Source organism: Ostreococcus tauri, assembly GCF_000214015.3.
Source record: "Ostreococcus tauri WGS project CAID00000000 data, contig chromosome 09, whole genome shotgun sequence".
Lineage (NCBI taxonomy): Eukaryota > Viridiplantae > Chlorophyta > Mamiellophyceae > Mamiellales > Bathycoccaceae > Ostreococcus > Ostreococcus tauri.
Window position 1 is genome coordinate 351,687 of NC_014434.2, and position 18,383 is coordinate 370,069.

General features: G+C 61.1%; 10 protein-coding genes across 10 annotated transcripts; 5 read left to right on the top strand and 5 right to left on the bottom strand.

Annotated features, from left to right (window-relative positions):
• Positions 1 to 175: 175 nt before the first annotated feature.
• On the top strand, positions 176 to 940 carry OT_ostta09g02270 (unnamed product; the record flags this gene model as incomplete). The annotated part of the gene is made up of 1 exon (XM_022983348.1): positions 176 to 940. One exon carries the CDS (start codon positions 176 to 178, stop codon positions 938 to 940), a length of 765 nt encoding a protein of 254 aa, XP_022839623.1.
• Positions 941 to 998: 58 nt separating this feature from the next.
• Positions 999 to 2,033, bottom strand: OT_ostta09g02275 (Pseudouridine synthase, RsuA/RluB/C/D/E/F; the record flags this gene model as incomplete). The annotated part of the gene is made up of 1 exon (XM_003081170.2): positions 999 to 2,033. The coding sequence occupies one exon, from the start codon at positions 2,031 to 2,033 to the stop codon at positions 999 to 1,001; it is 1,035 nt and encodes a 344-aa protein (XP_003081218.2).
• A 98-nt stretch (positions 2,034 to 2,131) lies between these two features.
• Positions 2,132 to 3,597, bottom strand: OT_ostta09g02280 (Pseudouridine synthase, RsuA/RluB/C/D/E/F; the record flags this gene model as incomplete). The annotated part of the gene is made up of 2 exons (XM_022983349.1): positions 2,132 to 3,181; positions 3,232 to 3,597. The coding sequence occupies 2 exons, from the start codon at positions 3,595 to 3,597 to the stop codon at positions 2,132 to 2,134; spliced, it is 1,416 nt and encodes a 471-aa protein (XP_022839624.1).
• A 129-nt stretch (positions 3,598 to 3,726) lies between these two features.
• OT_ostta09g02290 (G-protein beta WD-40 repeat) lies at positions 3,727 to 5,379 on the top strand (the record flags this gene model as incomplete). Its single annotated transcript, XM_022983350.1, has 1 exon — positions 3,727 to 5,379. One exon carries the CDS (start codon positions 3,727 to 3,729, stop codon positions 5,377 to 5,379), a length of 1,653 nt encoding a protein of 550 aa, XP_022839625.1.
• A 286-nt stretch (positions 5,380 to 5,665) lies between these two features.
• Positions 5,666 to 8,080, top strand: OT_ostta09g02300 (Ankyrin repeat; the record flags this gene model as incomplete). Its single annotated transcript, XM_022983351.1, has 2 exons — positions 5,666 to 7,052; positions 7,263 to 8,080. The coding sequence occupies 2 exons, from the start codon at positions 5,666 to 5,668 to the stop codon at positions 8,078 to 8,080; spliced, it is 2,205 nt and encodes a 734-aa protein (XP_022839626.1).
• Positions 8,081 to 8,134: 54 nt separating this feature from the next.
• On the bottom strand, positions 8,135 to 9,520 carry OT_ostta09g02310 (O-acyltransferase, WSD1, N-terminal; the record flags this gene model as incomplete). Its single annotated transcript, XM_022983352.1, has 1 exon — positions 8,135 to 9,520. One exon carries the CDS (start codon positions 9,518 to 9,520, stop codon positions 8,135 to 8,137), a length of 1,386 nt encoding a protein of 461 aa, XP_022839627.1.
• A 262-nt stretch (positions 9,521 to 9,782) lies between these two features.
• Positions 9,783 to 11,203, top strand: OT_ostta09g02320 (26S proteasome subunit P45; the record flags this gene model as incomplete). The annotated part of the gene is made up of 2 exons (XM_022983353.1): positions 9,783 to 9,815; positions 10,013 to 11,203. The coding sequence occupies 2 exons, from the start codon at positions 9,783 to 9,785 to the stop codon at positions 11,201 to 11,203; spliced, it is 1,224 nt and encodes a 407-aa protein (XP_022839628.1).
• Positions 11,204 to 11,374: 171 nt separating this feature from the next.
• Positions 11,375 to 13,663, bottom strand: OT_ostta09g02330 (Zinc finger, RanBP2-type; the record flags this gene model as incomplete). Its single annotated transcript, XM_003081178.1, has 2 exons — positions 11,375 to 13,344; positions 13,501 to 13,663. 2 exons carry the CDS (start codon positions 13,661 to 13,663, stop codon positions 11,375 to 11,377), a joined length of 2,133 nt encoding a protein of 710 aa, XP_003081226.1.
• Positions 13,664 to 13,986: 323 nt separating this feature from the next.
• OT_ostta09g02340 (tRNA wybutosine-synthesizing protein) lies at positions 13,987 to 17,049 on the top strand (the record flags this gene model as incomplete). The annotated part of the gene is made up of 1 exon (XM_003081179.1): positions 13,987 to 17,049. One exon carries the CDS (start codon positions 13,987 to 13,989, stop codon positions 17,047 to 17,049), a length of 3,063 nt encoding a protein of 1,020 aa, XP_003081227.1.
• Positions 17,050 to 17,064: 15 nt separating this feature from the next.
• On the bottom strand, positions 17,065 to 18,330 carry OT_ostta09g02350 (Alcohol dehydrogenase superfamily, zinc-type; the record flags this gene model as incomplete). The annotated part of the gene is made up of 1 exon (XM_003081180.1): positions 17,065 to 18,330. One exon carries the CDS (start codon positions 18,328 to 18,330, stop codon positions 17,065 to 17,067), a length of 1,266 nt encoding a protein of 421 aa, XP_003081228.1.
• Positions 18,331 to 18,383: the final 53 nt, after the last annotated feature.

Genomic DNA, 18,383 nt, shown 5'->3' on the forward strand with positions numbered 1-18,383 from the left:
TATTTTTAACTCGCCGCGAATCCACCCCTTACTCGTCGCCGCGACCGCGCGCGCGGCGACCACGATGCGCGATCGCACCGAGGACTTTCGCGCGCGCGCGCGCGCGCGCGCGTCGACGTCCGAGGCGCGCGCGCGAGCGAGAGAGCGGTCGACGAAAGATGAAGCGCGCGCGGCGATGTGTGCGATCGTGCGCGCGCGCGCGCGTGCGGCGCGCGCGGCGCTCGATGCGACGGCGGCGTACGTGCGCACGCACGGGCAGTCGTACGCGCGCGCGTCGGCGGCGACGCGGGACGCGTTCGAGGCGGAGACGGCGGCGTCGATCGAGGATTGTCAACGATGCGTCGGCGCGGCGAGAGACGCGATCGAACGGGCGAGGACGAGCGGTGGATTAGGACGCGGAGAGTGCGCGGCGCACTTGCACGGGATCGCGTTGACGCTGAGCGATCGATTGCGAGAGGTGGCGCGGGCGTTCGATGGGGTGCGAGAGCGGCGATTCGAGGAGACGCTGGCGCGGGCGGAGCGGGAACGTCAGAGACGACGGGCGGCGCTGATCGCGACGTACGACGTCGGCGAGGAACGGCGAGGGGTGGAGAGCGTGCGCGTTGAGGGGATTGAGCGTGAGCAGACGCAGGTGGCGGTGCGGCGACAAGATGGGTTGGAGGAGGAGTTGACGCAGTTGTTGGAGCAGGTGCGGACGGCGGAGAAAAACGTAATGGAGATGTCGGCGCTCAGTTCGTTGTTCGCCACGCACGTGCAGGCGCAGGCGCAACAGATAGAGACATTGTACCACGATGCGGTAGAGAGCTCGAGACACTTCGAGATGGGGAACGTCGAGATGAAGAAGACCATCGAGCGGAAGGGCGACGCGCAGCGATACGTCGCGATAATACTGTTCATCGCGACGTTCGGCTTGCTCTTCCTCGACTGGTACTCGGGATGAAGCTCGAAACACTCCGAACGCACTAGCTTTTGTTACAATCTACGTATATTATCTAGCTTTAATTTATTTGGCGCTGCTCGATGGGAGGGTCCGCGGAGACGACGAGCTCGAACGCCAGAGGCGGATCCGTCTTGAACGTGAGCGTCTCATCTGGGAACGGCATGACGAGCTCCAACGCGTGCAGGAACATTCTGAACGAATCCGAGACGCCGGAGTAGTACGCGATGTCACCCAAGATGGGGAAGCCCGAGTGCTGCAAGTGCACGCGAATCTGATGCCGTCGTCCCGTCACGGGTTTACACTGCAACAGAGTCACCTTGATCCCTCGATGCGCTCCGTCCAGGGTGCAGTAGCCGCGTCGTAACACCTTGAATCGCGTCTCGCTCGCCTTCCCACCCTCCTCATCCACGCGTTCTCGGAATCCTTTCGGACAGTTTGGATCTTTACCGAGTTTGGCGGTCGTGGTCCACTCGTCTCGCTCCGGCCATCCGTACACCACGGCGAGGTACGTCTTCTTCGCCTTGCGATCCCTGAAGAGCTTCGCCGCCGCCGCCGCCGCAGATTTGGTGTGCGCCGTTAGAATCACCCCGCTCGTCGCCGTGTCCAACTGATGACAAAACCGATGATGCATATTCGGATACGTCGCGTTCAACCAGTCCTCACAGCTCGCGTCGCCCTCCCATCTCGGCTCGAACCGCTTCTTCTCCGTCACGTTTCCATCCGCGTCGCTCTCCGTCCAACCTCGCGGGGTGTCCAAACGCACCGCGAACGGCTTGTTCACCGCGATGTACGCTTTATCGAAGCACTCGTACACCGTCTCGTACTTCCGCTCCAAAATCCCGGGTTGCCTCAGCGCCAACGCCGCCGCCGTCTCACTCCCGAGCTCGCCGCCGCGCTCCAAAAACTCCAAGTACGACATCCTGGGCGCGATCTCCGTCGCACAATCGTACGCGTTCACCTCCGGATGACGCAGGAGCATCTCTTCAACCGCTCGAGCGTCCGCACCGCGCTTCACGAGCAACGACGCGGCCGTTTCCCCGTGCTCCACCGAACTCGCTCGAAAAGTAAAAGTCGGAAGCTTTGGATGTTTCATCGCGCCGGTGCGCCGGTGATTCCTCAGAGGCGCCCGCGATGTCGTGTGCTTACCTCGACACACACCTACGACCGCCCGAGTGAGTCGCGAGACGCACATCAAGCGCGACGCGGTGTGTCGCCAAACGCAAACGCGACGGAGGACGCGGACGCCGCAGAGTCGGGCGTCGAGGCGAATCTCCGGGTGATGTTGGAAATCGGCGGTGACGGGAAGTCATCGTCGGTGAGACGACCGTCGTCGATGTCAACGGTGGACGCCTCGTTCGGGGTGCCGTAACCGTCTCGATCGTCGTCTTCCTCGGACGCGCTCGACGTCGCTCGCGGCTCGGGCGGCGGCGAGCGCGCGGGCGAGGCGGATGAACCGACGAGTAACGCACGTTCAGCAGCGCGCATAAACTCCGGTCCAGACGACCCTGATGCGCGACGCATCTCTCGAACCATTTGTGCGAGGAAATCACACTCGGCCTCGACGTGCGCGAGGCGTGCGCCACGCTCGGCGCTCTCGCGCTCGATACGTTCCAAATCCCGAAGCGAAGACCGCAGTTTGTCCCGATTCGAGCGCCCGCGTACGAGTTCCTTCTCGAGTCGCACGACTTCCTCACGCGTACGACGCTCGGCTTTCTTGAGCTCATCGATTTCATCGCGCTGCGTCTCCACGGTGACGACGAGCGCGGCGCGCTCCTCAAGCGTCTCCTTCAGTTTCGATCGGAGAGTCAACTTTTCGTCCGCCTCTTCATCCATGATCGCCTCCGCCGTCGCGCGCGTGCGCAGAGTTTTCCGCTCACGTTTCTCCATGACGAGTACGTCCTCTCGCGCTCTCGCGAGTTCGCCCTCGAGCTCGGCGATTCGCTCGAACGCTCGCGTTCGTTCTCTCCTCGCGCGCTTGTACTCGCGCATGAGCAATAACACATCCGCCGAGGAGCTCCCGTTACCCGCGCGTTCGCTCAACGTTCCCCAACACTTCGCCAACGCCGCGGATGAATCTTTCGGAATTTTCCCGACTTGGTCTCTCTCCCCCTCGCGCGTCGTCGTCGTCGCTCGAATCGTCGCCGCCACGCGTTCGTGCGTCGCCGCTCTCGCTCTCGCGCGCCACGCGTCCCGTTCCTCCTCCAACATCTTAATCTTCCCCTCCCGCGCGCGCACCTCCAACTTCAGCGCCGCCACTCTCTTTGAGCCATTCGCGCGTCCTCGCGCGCCACCGAGGCGAGCGATTCCAACTCTTTCGCGCGATCCACGCGCGCGTCGAGCCCGCGCGCAGCCGTCCCGCGCGCCGCGTGATTCTTCATCTTCACCGCTTCCGACGCCGTCTCGCCGCGCGACGTCTTCGCACCGACCACACCCGGTGTGACGTCACCCACGTCGCTCGCCCCCGCGCGCCGCGCGCGCGCATCGTCCGCGCGGACGTCGTCGCGATCGAAACGAGAATGAAAATCATCAATTCGCGCTTCGCTCGTCGGACTTCCTCTTCGCACGGCGAGTTCGCGCAGCGCGCGCTCGAGCGCCGCGCTCGACGTGTCGCTCGGAAGCTTAAATCGCTCCCTGAGATCGGCGATCGCGGCGTCCATGACGGACGCGTCGACGTGTGCGGCGTCGTTTCGCCGCAGCTGTCGTTTTGCTTTTTGAATTTCACCGCGCCGCACAGCGCGACGCGCGACGTTTTCCGACGGGCGTCGCGCGCGAAGGCGCGCGCGCGCATGCCGGCGTCGACGCGCGCGTCCTCGCGACGCGACGGCGCGGCGTCGACGAGCGGGAGAGACGAAGGTGATGGATTTATGAAATTTGAAATCCACGCCACGCGTTCGTCCAGAGCGTTCGTCACGTCTCGCGCGTGCGCGTACGACGGACCTCGAGGGCGGCGAAGCGGGCGCCAGGGGTTCTTCGACGCGTTCGCGCTCGGTGGATGGCTCGGCACGCGGTGCGCGCGCGATGGCTTCGGCGGCGCGGGAGGCGCGTTTGAAAGCGCCGGCGGACGGGCGGGAAGCGGGACGTACGCGTGCGTCGACGCGCTCGGTGAGATCGGGTTACCGTACGTGGTGAAGTTTAATAATTTGCGAGGTGGAACGATGGTGGCGATCGGGGACGAGGGAGGGGACGTGCGGGTGTTGGACGCGACGCGCGCGCTTCCGCGCGCGGGCGAGACGGGCGCCGGATACGAAGCGATGTGGGAATTCAGCGCGCACGATAACGCGATTTACGACGTCGCGTGGACGTCGGACGATTTGCGGTTGATCACAGCCAGTGCAGATCGCGGTGTGGCGTGCTACGATGCGGGTACGATGAAGGTGGTGTCGGCGTGCGACGACGGGCACACGTCTTGCGTCAAGGCGGTGGCGACGCGGCCGACGTCGCCGGATGTGTTCGCGACCGGCGGTAGGGACGGTCGGCTCTTGGTGTTCGACGCGCGTCAGGGCGTTACTTGTGATTTGGAGCGCGTGGCGACGGTGGATTACGCGCACAGGCTCCCCGGCGCGACTAGCGGACGCCGACGCGCGTGTCTGCACAGCGTCACGTCTGTGGCGTTCGACAACACGGGCGACGTCGTCTTGAGCTCCGGTGGGTCGGATGGATTGGTGAAAACTTGGGATTTGCGCCAGATGAAGAGCGCCATCGGCGTTCTTCGCGACGCCGCGGAGGATGAGTACGTGCGCGGGTCTTTTTACGACTGCGGCGTGGGCGTTCGATTCTCTGGCCTCGGTACGAGCGGATCGTCGACGAAACCGCGCGGCATCTCAGGGATCGCCGTCGATCCAACCTCATCGCGCGTCGTCGTCTCGTACGTCGATAATCACATGGCTATGTTCGACGCGAATGATCCGAGTGGGAAACCATCTCGACATTTCATCGGGCACATCTCGACGTCGTATTACGTCAAGCCGAGCTTTTCTCCTGACGGCGCGCGCGTGGCGTGCGGTTCGCTCGACAACAACGTGCACGTGTGGAACGTCGATCGTCCAGACGAACGTTCGATCGAACTCGAAGGGCACACTGCGGGCGTCGGTTGCGTACACTGGTCCGGTCGCGTCGACGGCTTGGCGTCGTGCGCCGACGACGGGTGCGTTCGGCTGTGGCGCCTCTGCGATGCCGCCGCGAAGCCGCGACGGTTCCATCGCCCGTCGAGACCGGCGCCCGCGATGGATTCCGCCATTACGCGGGCGCTCGGTCGCGTCGTCGACGCGGACGCTCCAGATATCGCGCGCGTCACCGTGGGATCATCTCTCGCATTCGCGCCCGCGACGGAGGCGACGCCGCGCAAGCGCGCGGCGGATCCGTCCAAGCGCGTCGACGCCGAGCGCCTCGCCCGTCGTCGCCCGCTCACCGAAAACATCCACACGTCGTCGTGTACGTAGATTCTAACCGTGTGACGCGTGGTATTCTTTCATCGCGCGTCGTCCCGCGTCCGTCGCGCGTTCGACGCCTCGCGCGTCCCGCCCGCCCGTCCCGACCGCCACCACAAAGTGATGACCCCTCACGCGCGTCACACGCGCGCGTCTTCGCCTCGACGTCGCGTCCGAACGCACCCGCGCGCGCGATTGGTCACGACGTCCTCGCTCGACGCCGCGCGGCGAACGGCAGGACGTGGATTGGATTGGAATCCATCGATTGGAATCGCATCGATTGGAATCCAAACGCGCGATGAGTGAACTCGACGCCGTGCTCGCGCACGCGTCGAGTGGGACGCACGCGCGGGACGACGACGCGGAGAGAACACAATCGGTCGTGGACGCGACGCCGCGGACGACGCCGCGGGCGCTGCGCGTGCGAACCGAGACGCCGCGGGAGACGACGGAGCCGGAGCGAGGCGCGGGAGAGACGTTCGCGGACGCGCTGGAACACGAGATCGAGCGAACGAGATGCGAGACGCCGGTGATGACCGCGGGTGGGATGCCGTTGCACGCGGCGGTGGCGAGGGGGGATCGAGAGGAGGTGACGCGGTTGGTGGGCGGCGGACGGGCGGAGGCGCGGACGGCGGTTGGGGAGACGTGGCCGCCGCCGAAGGAACCGCTGCAGACGTTGATAGATCAGGGCTCGCGCGAGGCGTGGATGATCAGGGCTCCGAGAGTGGATCAGAGGAACGAACGCGGGGACACGGCGTTGGTGGTGGCGTGCGCGCTTGACGACTCGGAGACGTGCGAGGAGATGGTGCGGATATTGATCGACGCGGGCGCCGATCCGAGGATGATGTCAAACGGTTTCGCGCCCGTGCATTGGGCGTGTCAGTTCGGTCACGTCAAGGCGATCGAGATCATGATGTTGGCGTCGAAAGGGATCGAGCGGGTGCGCGCGGAAGACGGCTCGACGCCGCTTCTCGTCGCCGCTGAGTACGGGCAAATGGCCGTCGTGCGAGCGCTGCTGGAGTCAGGCAACGCCAATCCCATGGCGCGAGACGGTCGCGGACGCGATCTCGTCAGCGTTCTCGGCGCGAAAATGCAACGACAGAGTCAATCGGCGAAGTTGGAGCTTCGACGGGAGCTTTTTAGGCGCGTCCCCTCGCTTCGTTTGGCCCTCTTGTCACATCCCGATTGCGAGGAGCACGTCTCATTCAAGCCGCATCAAGAAAGTCCTGAGCGTATAGTCGCGATTTTCGAAGAGCTTCGACGAGTGATGCATAAGGGCGAGCTTGCACAAGAAGAGTTTGATGAGACGACGGATTTTGGTCTCGCTGAGCCGCACGATATTCTCCGGGCGCATTCGGAGGCGTACGTGCGCGTGCTCGCCGAGTTGAGCTCAAATGTTGGACATACGCCGATCGCGTTTACGCCGTACTGTCAAAATCAAAAAGGCGTGCCGGAAAAGTTGCAAAAGGATCCAGAGAATAGCGACACGTTTTTCTCTCCCGGCACGCTCCAAGCGGCTCTCAGAGCAGCCGGTGGGGTCATTCACGCCATCGATCGAGTCATGGACGGTAAGAATAGAAACGCTTTCGTCTGTTGCCGTCCGCCGGGGCATCACGCAGGAACTGAGGGTGCTACAGAAGGTGCACCATCGAGTGGTTTCAGCATCTTGAATAATGCGATGATAGGTACGTATGCGATCGCGATCTCCACTAGGACATCTCACGCGATGCCGGTGAGCGTAAAAGTGCTCATTGCGCCATGATGGACGTCCTACATTGACGACCGCCTTCTATGACAGCGAGAACAGAGCTCGTCTTTGCTGACAGATACGGGCGGTACATTTACTAGAAGAGTTCGGAGACTAACGCGTACGTCGATTTGTCGTATCATTGCAGGTGCTCTGCACGCCATCGAGGAACGCAACTGCATGCGCGTCGCGGTGGTTGATTTCGACGTGCATCACGGCAATGGAACGGAGGAAATCGCGCGACACTGGCTCACGAAGCAGCGTGCGCGCGAAGATTACCATCGTCACAGATCGGCTGATTTATTCTTCACGTCTATTCACTTGGCCGACGACGGTTCGAGTAGCGGCATTAACTTTTACCCGGGCACGGGAGTGGTCGATGACGTCGTGAACAACATTGTCAACGTAGTCGTTCCACCGATGTGGCTCGCGAAGGGCTTGAACGCGACAGCGAATGGAGAGACGGGCGAGCGTGCTCGTAAGAAGACGAAGCGGTACAGCGAAGGTTCCGACGATGCGCCCGTGCACACGAAGAACGGTTCGTCCCAGCAACCGTCGACGGATCATCAACCGCCTAGTGCGGGCGGCCGGTTAGAATGGATGAAAGCATTTCGCGAGCGTTTGATTCCAGCGCTCCGAGCGTTTGGTCCCGAGCTCATCGTCGTCTCCGCCGGGTTCGACGCAGCCGCATCTGATGTCGGCAATCTCGGCGTGGACGCAAAGCGAAACACGCGTCATCAGGGAGTCAATCTTCGCCCAGAAGATTACGCAGACATGACACGAGCGCTCTTGGGTGTTGCAAACGTGTGCGATGGACGCGTCGTTTCCATTCTCGAGGGAGGATATGGGCATCTGATGAACATGAACGTCGCGAAGGACGGATCGGTCGCTGAGGTCACACTCGGTAGGGACGGTTTTGCAAAGTGCGTCACTGCGCATGTCAAAGCGCTGCTAGTCGGCGCGTAAGAACGTAAATTACTAACATTTCTCAGCTCTTGTATTGATATGTACAATGTACACCTATAGCACTTCTTTGCGCAAGCACTCAATCTCGTTCTTAAACATGTCACCGATGTATTGCGCGTCCGGCGTCGCGTCCGGGTCAACGACGAGCGTCAATCGCAAACTCCCTGAATAACTCACGACGCTCACCTGATTGACGAGGTTGGCGCACGCGAAAACGATATCTCGTACGCGAGATCCCATGAGCACGATCGTTTCCGTGGGTCCCGGAACGTTAGTGAACACCATGCTGTGACGCGACATGTAATCAAAGACGACTTTGCGTTGCACGTCTGGACCCGCCGCGTTGACAAACTTGTTGAGCCAACGCGTAACGTACGGTTCGGGCGAGCGCTTCATAAAATCACATGTCTTCTTTGCCTTTTGAAGGCGAGTGGTCGCACTCATGACGCCCATAGGAAACGTCAAGGAGACGAAAGTCCAAGAGTTTGTGAGCGCGCCCGTGACGCGTTCCGGGAACGCGTACGGCGTGGCCGAGCGCAAGAACGGATTTTTAGTCGCGCTCTTGTCCCCAACCTTCGCGTGGTACGCCTGAATCGCTCCCGCAAGCGCAGCGACGACAATATCGTTCACGGTACACCCACTCACATTCTTAATCGCCTTGATGTCGTCGATAGCGACTGGCGGGCACACTACGACGCGACGCTTCCCGGAGAAACCGTACGGCGGCCTCGATCCCTTGAACGTGGTCTTCGTGTCGTAAGGCCCCGCCGCGGTGAGCAAGGCTTTCATAGCGCCGTACATACACACAAATATAAACGTGATGAATGCCCAGATGGCGGCAAGTACCGAGCGCTTCGTTGCCTGCGCGCGACGCTTGAACGACAGCAACTTCACGTCGCCGCCGTCGAGCGCCGAGGACACGCGCTTCAACACGTCCACCAGAGCGATTCCGTCTCCGATCGCGTGACTTACTCGGACCAAAACTACGGGCGGTTCGGGATATCCCGTCTGATCGTCGTCCCACACCGAACTCACGCCTTTTTTTCTCGTCACGATGACGCAGTCCCACAACGGCGCGCTCGTATCGAACTGCTCGAGCATCGCGTCGTCGAATACCTTTGATAACTCCTTCGCCGTCTCCACCTCCACACGCTTGAACCGCCGCATCGCCTTGACGTTACCAACGTCCTCCACGCATTCCCACCGCAGATGCCTCAAATTTTTCACGCTCTTCGAGTCTCTCGGCGTCGCCGCCGAACGCAATTCCGGAAACGCCTCGAGCGCGTCCACGAATGTCTTAATCTCATCATCACTCGGCGCCTTTTCGAGGTAAAATCCAGCGACCAACGGAAAATCCACAGCCTTCGCGCTCTTCGGGAACGCTCCACCGTCGCTCCCGCGCAGCGTCGCCCGAGCGAGCGTCTCCGTCAACGAATTCATGCGAATCGCAACCAATCGCTCGCCGTTGAAGCGAACACTCGCGTCGTCGCACCGTCCACGGCACCGTGCCGAGCGATCGACGACGCCCCGCGTTCGCGCGCACGTCCGCGCGCGCGCGCGCCGTCGATCGGGGCGCGCCAGACGCTCGCGCGCGCGCGTCTGTGGACACGAAACCAAAACGTGTGACTTTTTATGTACACGAGAGACACGGACGCGCGCGACGGACGCGACGCCGCACTCGAGCGCGCGCGCGGCGACGACGATGGCGACGGCGATGACGGCGACGATGACCACGGTGCGCGCGCGAGCGAGCGAACGCGACGGCGCGCGAACGAACGGGCCGAAGCGACGGAAGCGGGGGGGATGTGATCTCGAACGAGCTCGTGGCGTTTTGATGATCGTCGCGGTCGTGACGGGTACTCGGGCGCGGTACGAGCGTCGGTGTGGAGGTGGAGATGATTGACGATGGGTTTTGTGTCGCTCGCGACGTAGGCGTTGAGGAACGAGGGAGGGACGACGACGAGGGACCAGTCGGAGGGGGATCTGTACGCGCGCGTGAAGCAGCTCACGCGCGAGCTCGAGTTGATCGAGATCCAGGAAGAGTACATCAAGGATGAGCAGAAGAATTTGAAGATTGAGCTCTTGAGGGCGCAGGAGGAGGTGAAGCGGATTCAAAGCGTGCCGCTGGTGATTGGACAGTTTTTGGAGATGGTGGACGCGGAGACGGGCATCGTGAGCTCGACCACCGGGTCAAACTATTACGTGCGAATTTTGTCCACGCTGAATCGTGAGCTGTTGAAGCCGTCGAGCTCAGTGGCGCTGCACAGGCACTCCAACGCGTTGGTGGAGATTTTACCACCCGAGGCGGACTCTTCGATTTCTTTACTGAGCGACGCGGAGAGACCAGACGTCAAGTATAGCGACATTGGGGGCGCCGACGTGCAAAAGCAAGAGATTCGCGAGGCAGTGGAGCTTCCGTTGACGCATTTTGACTTGTATCGTCAGATCGGGATCGACCCACCTCGCGGGGTTTTGTTGTACGGCCCGCCAGGTACGGGTAAGACGATGTTGGCCAAGGCGGTGGCGCACCACACGACGGCGGCTTTCATTCGCGTCGTCGGGAGCGAGTTCGTTCAAAAATACCTCGGTGAAGGTCCACGCATGGTCAGAGATGTCTTCAGATTAGCGAAAGAGAACGCGCCGGCGATTATTTTCATCGACGAGGTCGATTCCATCGCCACCGCTCGTTTCGACGCGCATACCGGGGCGGATCGCGAGGTGCAACGCATCCTTATGGAGCTCTTGAACCAAATGGATGGTTTCGATCAGTCCGTGAACGTCAAGGTGATAATGGCGACGAATCGCGCGGACACGCTCGACCCGGCGCTCTTGCGCCCAGGACGTCTCGATCGTAAGATCGAATGCCCGCACCCCGACCGCCGTCAGAAGCGTTTGGTTTTCCAAGTGTGTGTCGGCAAGATGAGTCTCAGCGACGAGGTCGACTTGGAGGATTACGTCAGTCGACCGGACAAGATTTCCGCGGCAGATATTCGATCTATTTGTCAGGAAGCGGGCTTGCAGGCGGTGCGTAAAAACCGATACGTCGTTCTGCCGAAAGACTTTGAAGTTGCGTACAAGATCAACGTGCGCAAACCGGACAACGACTTTGAATTCTACAAGTAGGCTTCGCGACTTCGCGCGCGTTCGACACGTTCGACGTTTAGTTAGGCGAGTTTGTTGTGAGATATCCTCATATTCATCAATACAGGCTCGTGTATCGCATTTTCTCTTGACGTTCGTGAGACTGAGCAAATTTTCTCTTTGATTATTCCGACTCTGACGTTCAAAACATTTTCATCCCTTGTCCGCGGGACGAGTGCACCTGAAACAAGACACGCGAGAGGCAAAGTTGTGAGAGCTACAGTTGCTGCAGATCCAATCGCCGCTCCTGAAGTTGTCCGGATTCGCGCCAGATCCGCGAGTACCTTCAGACGGCGGAGGCGGATCCTCGTCGCCCATCTTGTGGTATTCACACTTGAAGCAGGACGTTCTTGAGGCGAAGCAGTGAGCGCCGCAGCTCTTGCAGATCCAGTCCCCAGCGCGGAAACTTCCGGCGCCAGGGCCGCCCGCCTCCGAGCTCGCTTTGCTCTCGGTCGGCGATAAACCGACACTAACACCCTCACTATCCGCAGCTGCGGCCTTATCCCGTTTACACTTATGGCACGCCGACCGACTCGCAAAGTTATGCGCCGAGCAGCGTGCGCACGTCCAGTCACCCGGCCGACGAACAATGGCGCTTGCCGGTGCCGGCGTCGGAGTCGGAGCGGCACTTCGAAGACCGATCCAAGCGAAGGTGAGCATGATATACGGTGACCCACTCGGCGGCGAGACGTTCGCGATGGGCTCCAGGTGGAGAGCCAACGGAACGAAGCGCAACAAACCACTTGCCTGATCGACACCGCGATCCTTCACAGTGCCAACAACGACGCAGCTCGCAGTGTTGCTGTGGCCGATCGCGCCCACCACGGACTGGTTAACCGGCGTACAAACAATGCGAACGTGCGCGCCTTGGTTTGCCGCCACAACGGGCGTGTTATCAAGATCTGCCAAAAGGTTCGTGTCCTGCACAATGTCCAAACGAGCACCCTTACTCAACCTCGCTCCGAGTTCGGCGGCAATACTCGTGCCGTATGGATTCGCAACTCGGTCTAACATGGCCAAGAAACGAGCCGGGCCGACGTTCTTGAGCGTCGTTTGCAATAAACTCACCAAGGGCGCCAAGCGCTGAGACCAAGCGACCGTGTTTTGCGGACGAAGCGCATACCCACTCGTGGGGCCGGTGCACAGGACGCCAGAACCCTCCGCTCCCGCAGTGAGCGACTGAAACGTGCTGAGAAGCTGTTCCGGGGTTTGCACTTGCGCGTTGTTACCAGGCGCGGCCGCAATATGCGCAGACTGCGAGCTAGCTCCCACGGCCGCGCGCTGCGCGAATGAACCTCCCGGAGGCTTGGGAGGAGACATTGCAATCGTCGGCGTAGGCGCTGTACCGGCCGGTGGCTGCGGTGGCACCTTAGCCGCGCCGATCGCACTCGCGTACGAAGGAGGCGCTGCGGGCATCACCGCCGCACGCCGCGGAGGCGGCGTACTTGGCATCGGCGGCGCCGGCATCGGCGCGGGAGCTGGCGTTTCACTCAACGTTGACCCAAACGTGCTCGTTGCCGCACCCGTCGGGGCGCCGACACCGAAGTCGTTTGCATACGACGCGCCACCCAAGCCACCAAACCCGCCACTCAAGCCAAGACCTACGCCGAGGTTCAATCCCAAGCCGACACCAGATCCAAGCCCCGCGCCCAGACCGCCCATATCCCCACCACTCCGCGCGCTCATACCCGTGAGCGCGATTTGTGGATTCGGAAACGGATGCGCCTCTTCGCTGAGCTGCACGCTCACGCATCTGAGCTCCGGGAGCAGCGTGCGCTGTCCCGCGAGTGACTCCGATAACCACGCGGCGAAGCCCGCGGCGTCCGTGCCGGCGAACCTCCCGAGCGTCATGAGCTGCTGATCCGGTCTTTGGTTGGCGTAATACGGATCCGCTCCCGGGAGCGCCGAGCTCAGCGCCCGTGCGATCTCCAACGATCCCGGACAATCGATCCCGACCAACACACACCCATTTTGCATCACTTTACACTTCGGTAGCACCCTCCCGCTCGCTGGTCCGTGCGCCGACGCGACCGCGCGAAGCGTCTCCGTGATCTCCTTCCCGCCTAAACCGGTTCCGTCCAGACCAGAGACGAGCGCCACGTGCGGCGGCGCGCATCCCATACCTGCACCATTTGACACCATCGCGTTCCATCGTCAGTCAACGTTCGACGCGCGCGAGCGTCTTGAACCCCCCCGCGCGCGCGCGCGTCGTCGATCGCGCGCGACGAAAATTCCTCTCTCGATCACCCCCTTCGCCTCTCCGCCCGCCCCGAACGCACCCGCTCTCGCTTCACTCTGCGCCAGAAACTGTCCCTCGAACGCGCTGCCCCGATGCCACTGCAGCGCGCTCGCGAGATGCGCCACCGCGCGCTCCGAGACGTCATCGAATCGCAATCGCGCGTACGCGTGCGCGCCCAGCGCGTTCGCCCCCGACGTCGACATCGTCCCCCGCGCCGCGTCGATCGCGCGCGCGCGATCGCCGCCCCGCGTCGCGCCCGTCCGTCGAACGCGAGAACGCGCGTGCGCGACGACCGGTCGGTGATTGCCGCGAATGAATGCGCGTGGACGCGATGCGCGGGCGCGGTGAACCCTAACGCGACCGACCGACGCGCGCTCTCGCGCGCGCGACCGCGCTCTCGCGCGCGCGGGCGACGCGGAGGATTGGGTGAAAATACGCGCGTCGCGCGACGCGGACGACGGGCGCGGGCGCGCGCGGGGGACGGCGTGAGGACGCGGACGCGGGCGACGCGGTCGGACCGTGCGCGATGGCGACGACGGGGACGTTCGACGGGCGAAAGCGGGCGATCACGCGTGAGTTAGCGTCGGCCGCGGATGACGCGGAGGGCGGGGGGGATCGAAGTCGCGCGGGGCGCGTCGACGCGCGGTGCGCGGCGTTGGTGCGAGAGATTTGCGCGAGTGAGGACTTTTTTACCACGAGTAGTTGTAGCGGACGGGTGAGCGTGTTCGCCGATCGCTCTTCGGTGGACGCGCGAGAGGAGCGGAAGGGAGGGACGTGGGCGTACGTCTCGCACGATCCGGCGAACGCGCGGGAGGTGATCGAGGCGCTGCGCGCGCACGAGGGCGCGGACGCGGACGACGGCGACGGCGGCGACGGCGAGCGAAGCGAACGCCCGACGCTGGTGTTGCGGTTCGAACCGTTTATATTGGCCGTGGAGGCGAGGGATTTGGAGCGTGGGGCGGCGTTCGTGCGAATGGCGCGCGAGTGCGGGTATCGAGAGAGCGGGATCACGGCGTGCGAGAAGCGCGTGGTGTGCTCGGTTCGATGCCAGCTTCGCATGGAGGCGCCCGTCGTGGTGGACGGCGCGCGCGTGTGCGCGGACGACGCGATCGAGATCTTGGTGCGCGTGGCGAATGAAAAGTTTCACGTCAATGCGGCGAGGATGGAACGGTTTCGGGAGGCTTTCCGGGAGATGTGTGCGAAGAAGGCGGCGGGCGAGGACGAGGACGCCGATGGGGGAGCGGTTGCGACAAAGATGTGTTTAGAGGTGAAGAAGGAGAGCGCTAAGGCGGTAAAAGACGCACTCAAGCGATGTAAATGGTTGGACTTAACTCGCAAAGCGGCGATGCTGAAGGCATCGAACGGAGATGTCGAGAGCGTTGTCTTGCCGGTGAAATCGGTCGCAGCTTTGGTGGACAACGCGGACGCATCGTCGGACGACGAGAAGTTCGTCCTGCTCGCGATCGAACGCGGCGATGCGAAGTTAAGAAATGATGACGGCGCCACGAACGGTGGTTTGATACTGGCGCAGAAGAAACAGACACAGAATCCCGTGACTCAGATGAAACAAGAGCTGTCCGCGATGCTTCACGCGCGAGGCCTCAGGGAGAGCTTGGTGCAAGAGGTGTCGACCCGGTGGGAAAAGTTTGGAGACTTAGTCCTCGTCCCCGCGCAGGCATTTTCGGCGAATGAGTTCAAATCATTCCAGGATGATCTGTACGGAATGGTCGCACGCGTCCTCGGGGTGACGCGTGTCGCGCGTCAAGCTCCGGTGAGCCAAGGTCCAAAGAGAGAGTCACGCGCAGTCATGATGTACCCACGGGACGCCGACGGATGGGTCGAAACTAAAGAGTTAGGTGTAACGTACGGTTTGGACGTAACAAAGGTGATGTTTAGCAGCGGTAACGGGACCGAGAAGCAAAGGATGGCCAACATCGGCGCAGACGGTGAAACCATCGTCGATTTATTCGCCGGCATCGGGTACTACACGTTGCAACTACTAAAGAATGCGGGTGCAGCCAAGGTGTACGCGTGCGAATGGAACCCCAATAGTTGCGAGGCGTTGCGCTATAATCTTCGCGTGAATGGATTGGAATCGAAATGTGAGGTCTTGGAGGGGGACAATAGACGCGTTGCTCCGATAGGAGTGGCGGACAGAGTGCTGCTCGGTTTGCTTCCGCACGCCGAAATGTCGTGGGAGACGGCGTTGAAAGCGCTGAAACCTCAAGGCGGGGTACTCCACGTGCACTCGAATGTAAACAGTGGTGAAGAAGAGGAGTGGACTGAGCGTCTCGTCGCAGAGTTGAAGGCACTCGCGACCGCCAATGGGCGTGACGATTGGGATGTTGTCGTCGAGCACCTTGAGCGTGTCAAGTGGTACGGACCTCGCATTCGTCATGTCGTTTGCGATGTGAGATGCACTAGTAGAGTGACGCGTCGCGATGAAGGCGCCGTCGGTACCGTGTCGCCAGCGCGAAACGGTTCCGGTTTGACTACTGGCAAGACTCCTTTGGCTGCCAAGTCACGTGTAGATCGCCTCCACCGCCCAGATGCGCAACATTTCATTAAATCTGTGGCCACGAAACGAGTGCCTATCGTACTCAGTGGACTGGACATTGGTCAGGCACCGTGGACTTGGACGCCGCAGTATTTGTCCAAGCTCGAGGGGCTTCCAGACAAGGCTGTGAGCGTGCACGTGAGTCAAGATCCGAAACTGGACTTTGTGCGAAAAAATTTCACGTACCAGGTGATGCCGTTCGGCGAACTCCTAGACAAGGTTGCCAATGACGGCGGCGAACGCTTTTATTACCTGCGAAGCATCGGTGAAAACCCACGAAAAGAACCCGCGCACGCGATTCGTCAATTTCCATGCCTTGAGCACGACTTAAAGTTACCGACAGAACTTTGGGGAGGGGAGGAAAACTACTTCAGCTCGGTCATTCGCGTGAGCAGTGGCGGTCTTCAGCTGTGGACGCACTACGACGCCATGGATAACATGCTAATTCAACTCCACGGGGAGAAACGCGTTTTTTTGTTCCCTCCATCTGTCTCTGGTGATCTCTACCTCGAGGGGTCGTCGTCGATCGTTCGAGATATCGACTCGCACGATCCAGAGACGTTTCCTCGATTCGCTCGCGCAAGAGAAGCAGCTCTGGAGGTAATTTTACAACCGGGAGATGTGTTGTACATCCCGGCTCTTTGGGCACATCATGTCACCGCACTGCAGGGTCCTTCCATCGCGGTCAACGTTTTCTACAGACATCTTCCTACGGAGATGTATCCGTCAAAGGATTTGTACGGCAACGCCGATCCCGTACCCGCGGCTGAAGCGATGAAATTGATCGATTCGGCGATGGAATCGTTGAAGAAGCTCCCGCATGATTACAAAGTGTTCTATGCAGGCGTAGCGTCGTCACAATTAGAAAATAACCTAGGCGTCACCTCGGCTCGGAAGCTTTTATCCATGGATGACGGCTGCGCAACGCGCAAGTCGAGCGACAAGAAGTTGTCTTCTTTAAATCGGGTGTCTCGCGCTTTAGGAGTGGCAACGAGTGTAGGCATTGCTATGATGGCTATTAGAAAGCTATAGCTAGCACGAACAAACTTAGCAAATGTAGCAGCAGCAAAATAGCTTAGCGATTTCTCCGATGATTCCTTGTCCGTTGAGCGAGCTGCGACTCGGAGAAAGCTGCGGCGGTCCGGACGTGCAAAGAGATTCTTCGTTTCCTTCCTTCACGGCTTGGGCCATAGACGCGATGTCGAGTACGTATCTAATGCCGCTGTCATTACCGGAGTCGAGCTCCTCGTAAATCTCGGTTAGCTGGGAGACGGGCACGACGCGATACTCGGGAACGATGTCGTGCGCAGCGCACAAGTCCATGACCTCTTGTGTCGCCCTAATTCCACCTATCCCCGATGCGGCGAGCGGTGTCTTCTTCCCCTTCAACCCCAGAGCGACCATTCCCGTGGCCAATCCCGAGTGCAAACCGAGAATGACCTGTTTTGCTCGCTGCCCGTCCTCGCCGCCGGAGTGCTTCAGCAACTTTTGGAAACGAAAGTAGTCGTGCGCGATGGGAACGGTATTCAGTATCAGATCCAGCGTCCCACGCGCTCGACGCATGTCCTCTTTGTCCTCGGAGCACACGAAGTTGGTGGCGCCACATCGAAGTGCCAGCGTCTCTTTCGTGGCGCTTCGACTGATAACGGTGACCTCGGCGCCCAGCGCTCGAGCGATCTTCGCACCCATGACACCTAGACCCCCGAGACCGACGATTCCAACCTTACTCCCTCGCTTCACACCGTATCGCTTCATCGGATCGTACATCGTCACACCAGCGCACATAACCGGTCCCGCCGCTTCGAGCGGATACGTCGCTGGGATTTTCACGCCAAACCGTTCGTCGACGACATGAAACGTCGCGTACCCGCCCAAGGTTTGCCCCCCAGGCGGCCACGTTGCGGCGCGTCCGTGTTTATCATCGCTACCATACGTTCCCGTCATCTTATTCACGCACATCTGCTCTTCCCCGGCTTCGCACTTCACGCACTTCAAGCAGGAGTCGACGATGCATCCGACTCCGGCGCGGTCGCCAACGCTAAACATCGTCACCGCGGACCCGACGGCGACAACAATGCCCGCGAGCTCGTGACCTGGAACAAAAGGATACTTCGGCGGACCCATCACGCCCGCCATATGCCCACCGGCATTGTGCAAATCGGAGTGACACACGCCGCAAAACTTTAACGTGATCAAGACGTCCCGGTCGCCGAGCGGGCGACGGTGCGCGTGAAGCGGCTTGAAGTGACACCGCGCGTCGTCGCACGCCATACACACGAACTCCATCGGTTCTTTCGGGTTCATGACGTCCATGTCGAGAAGATCTTGGAGGAGGCGGCGAGTGAGGATTTTACCCGACAACCGGG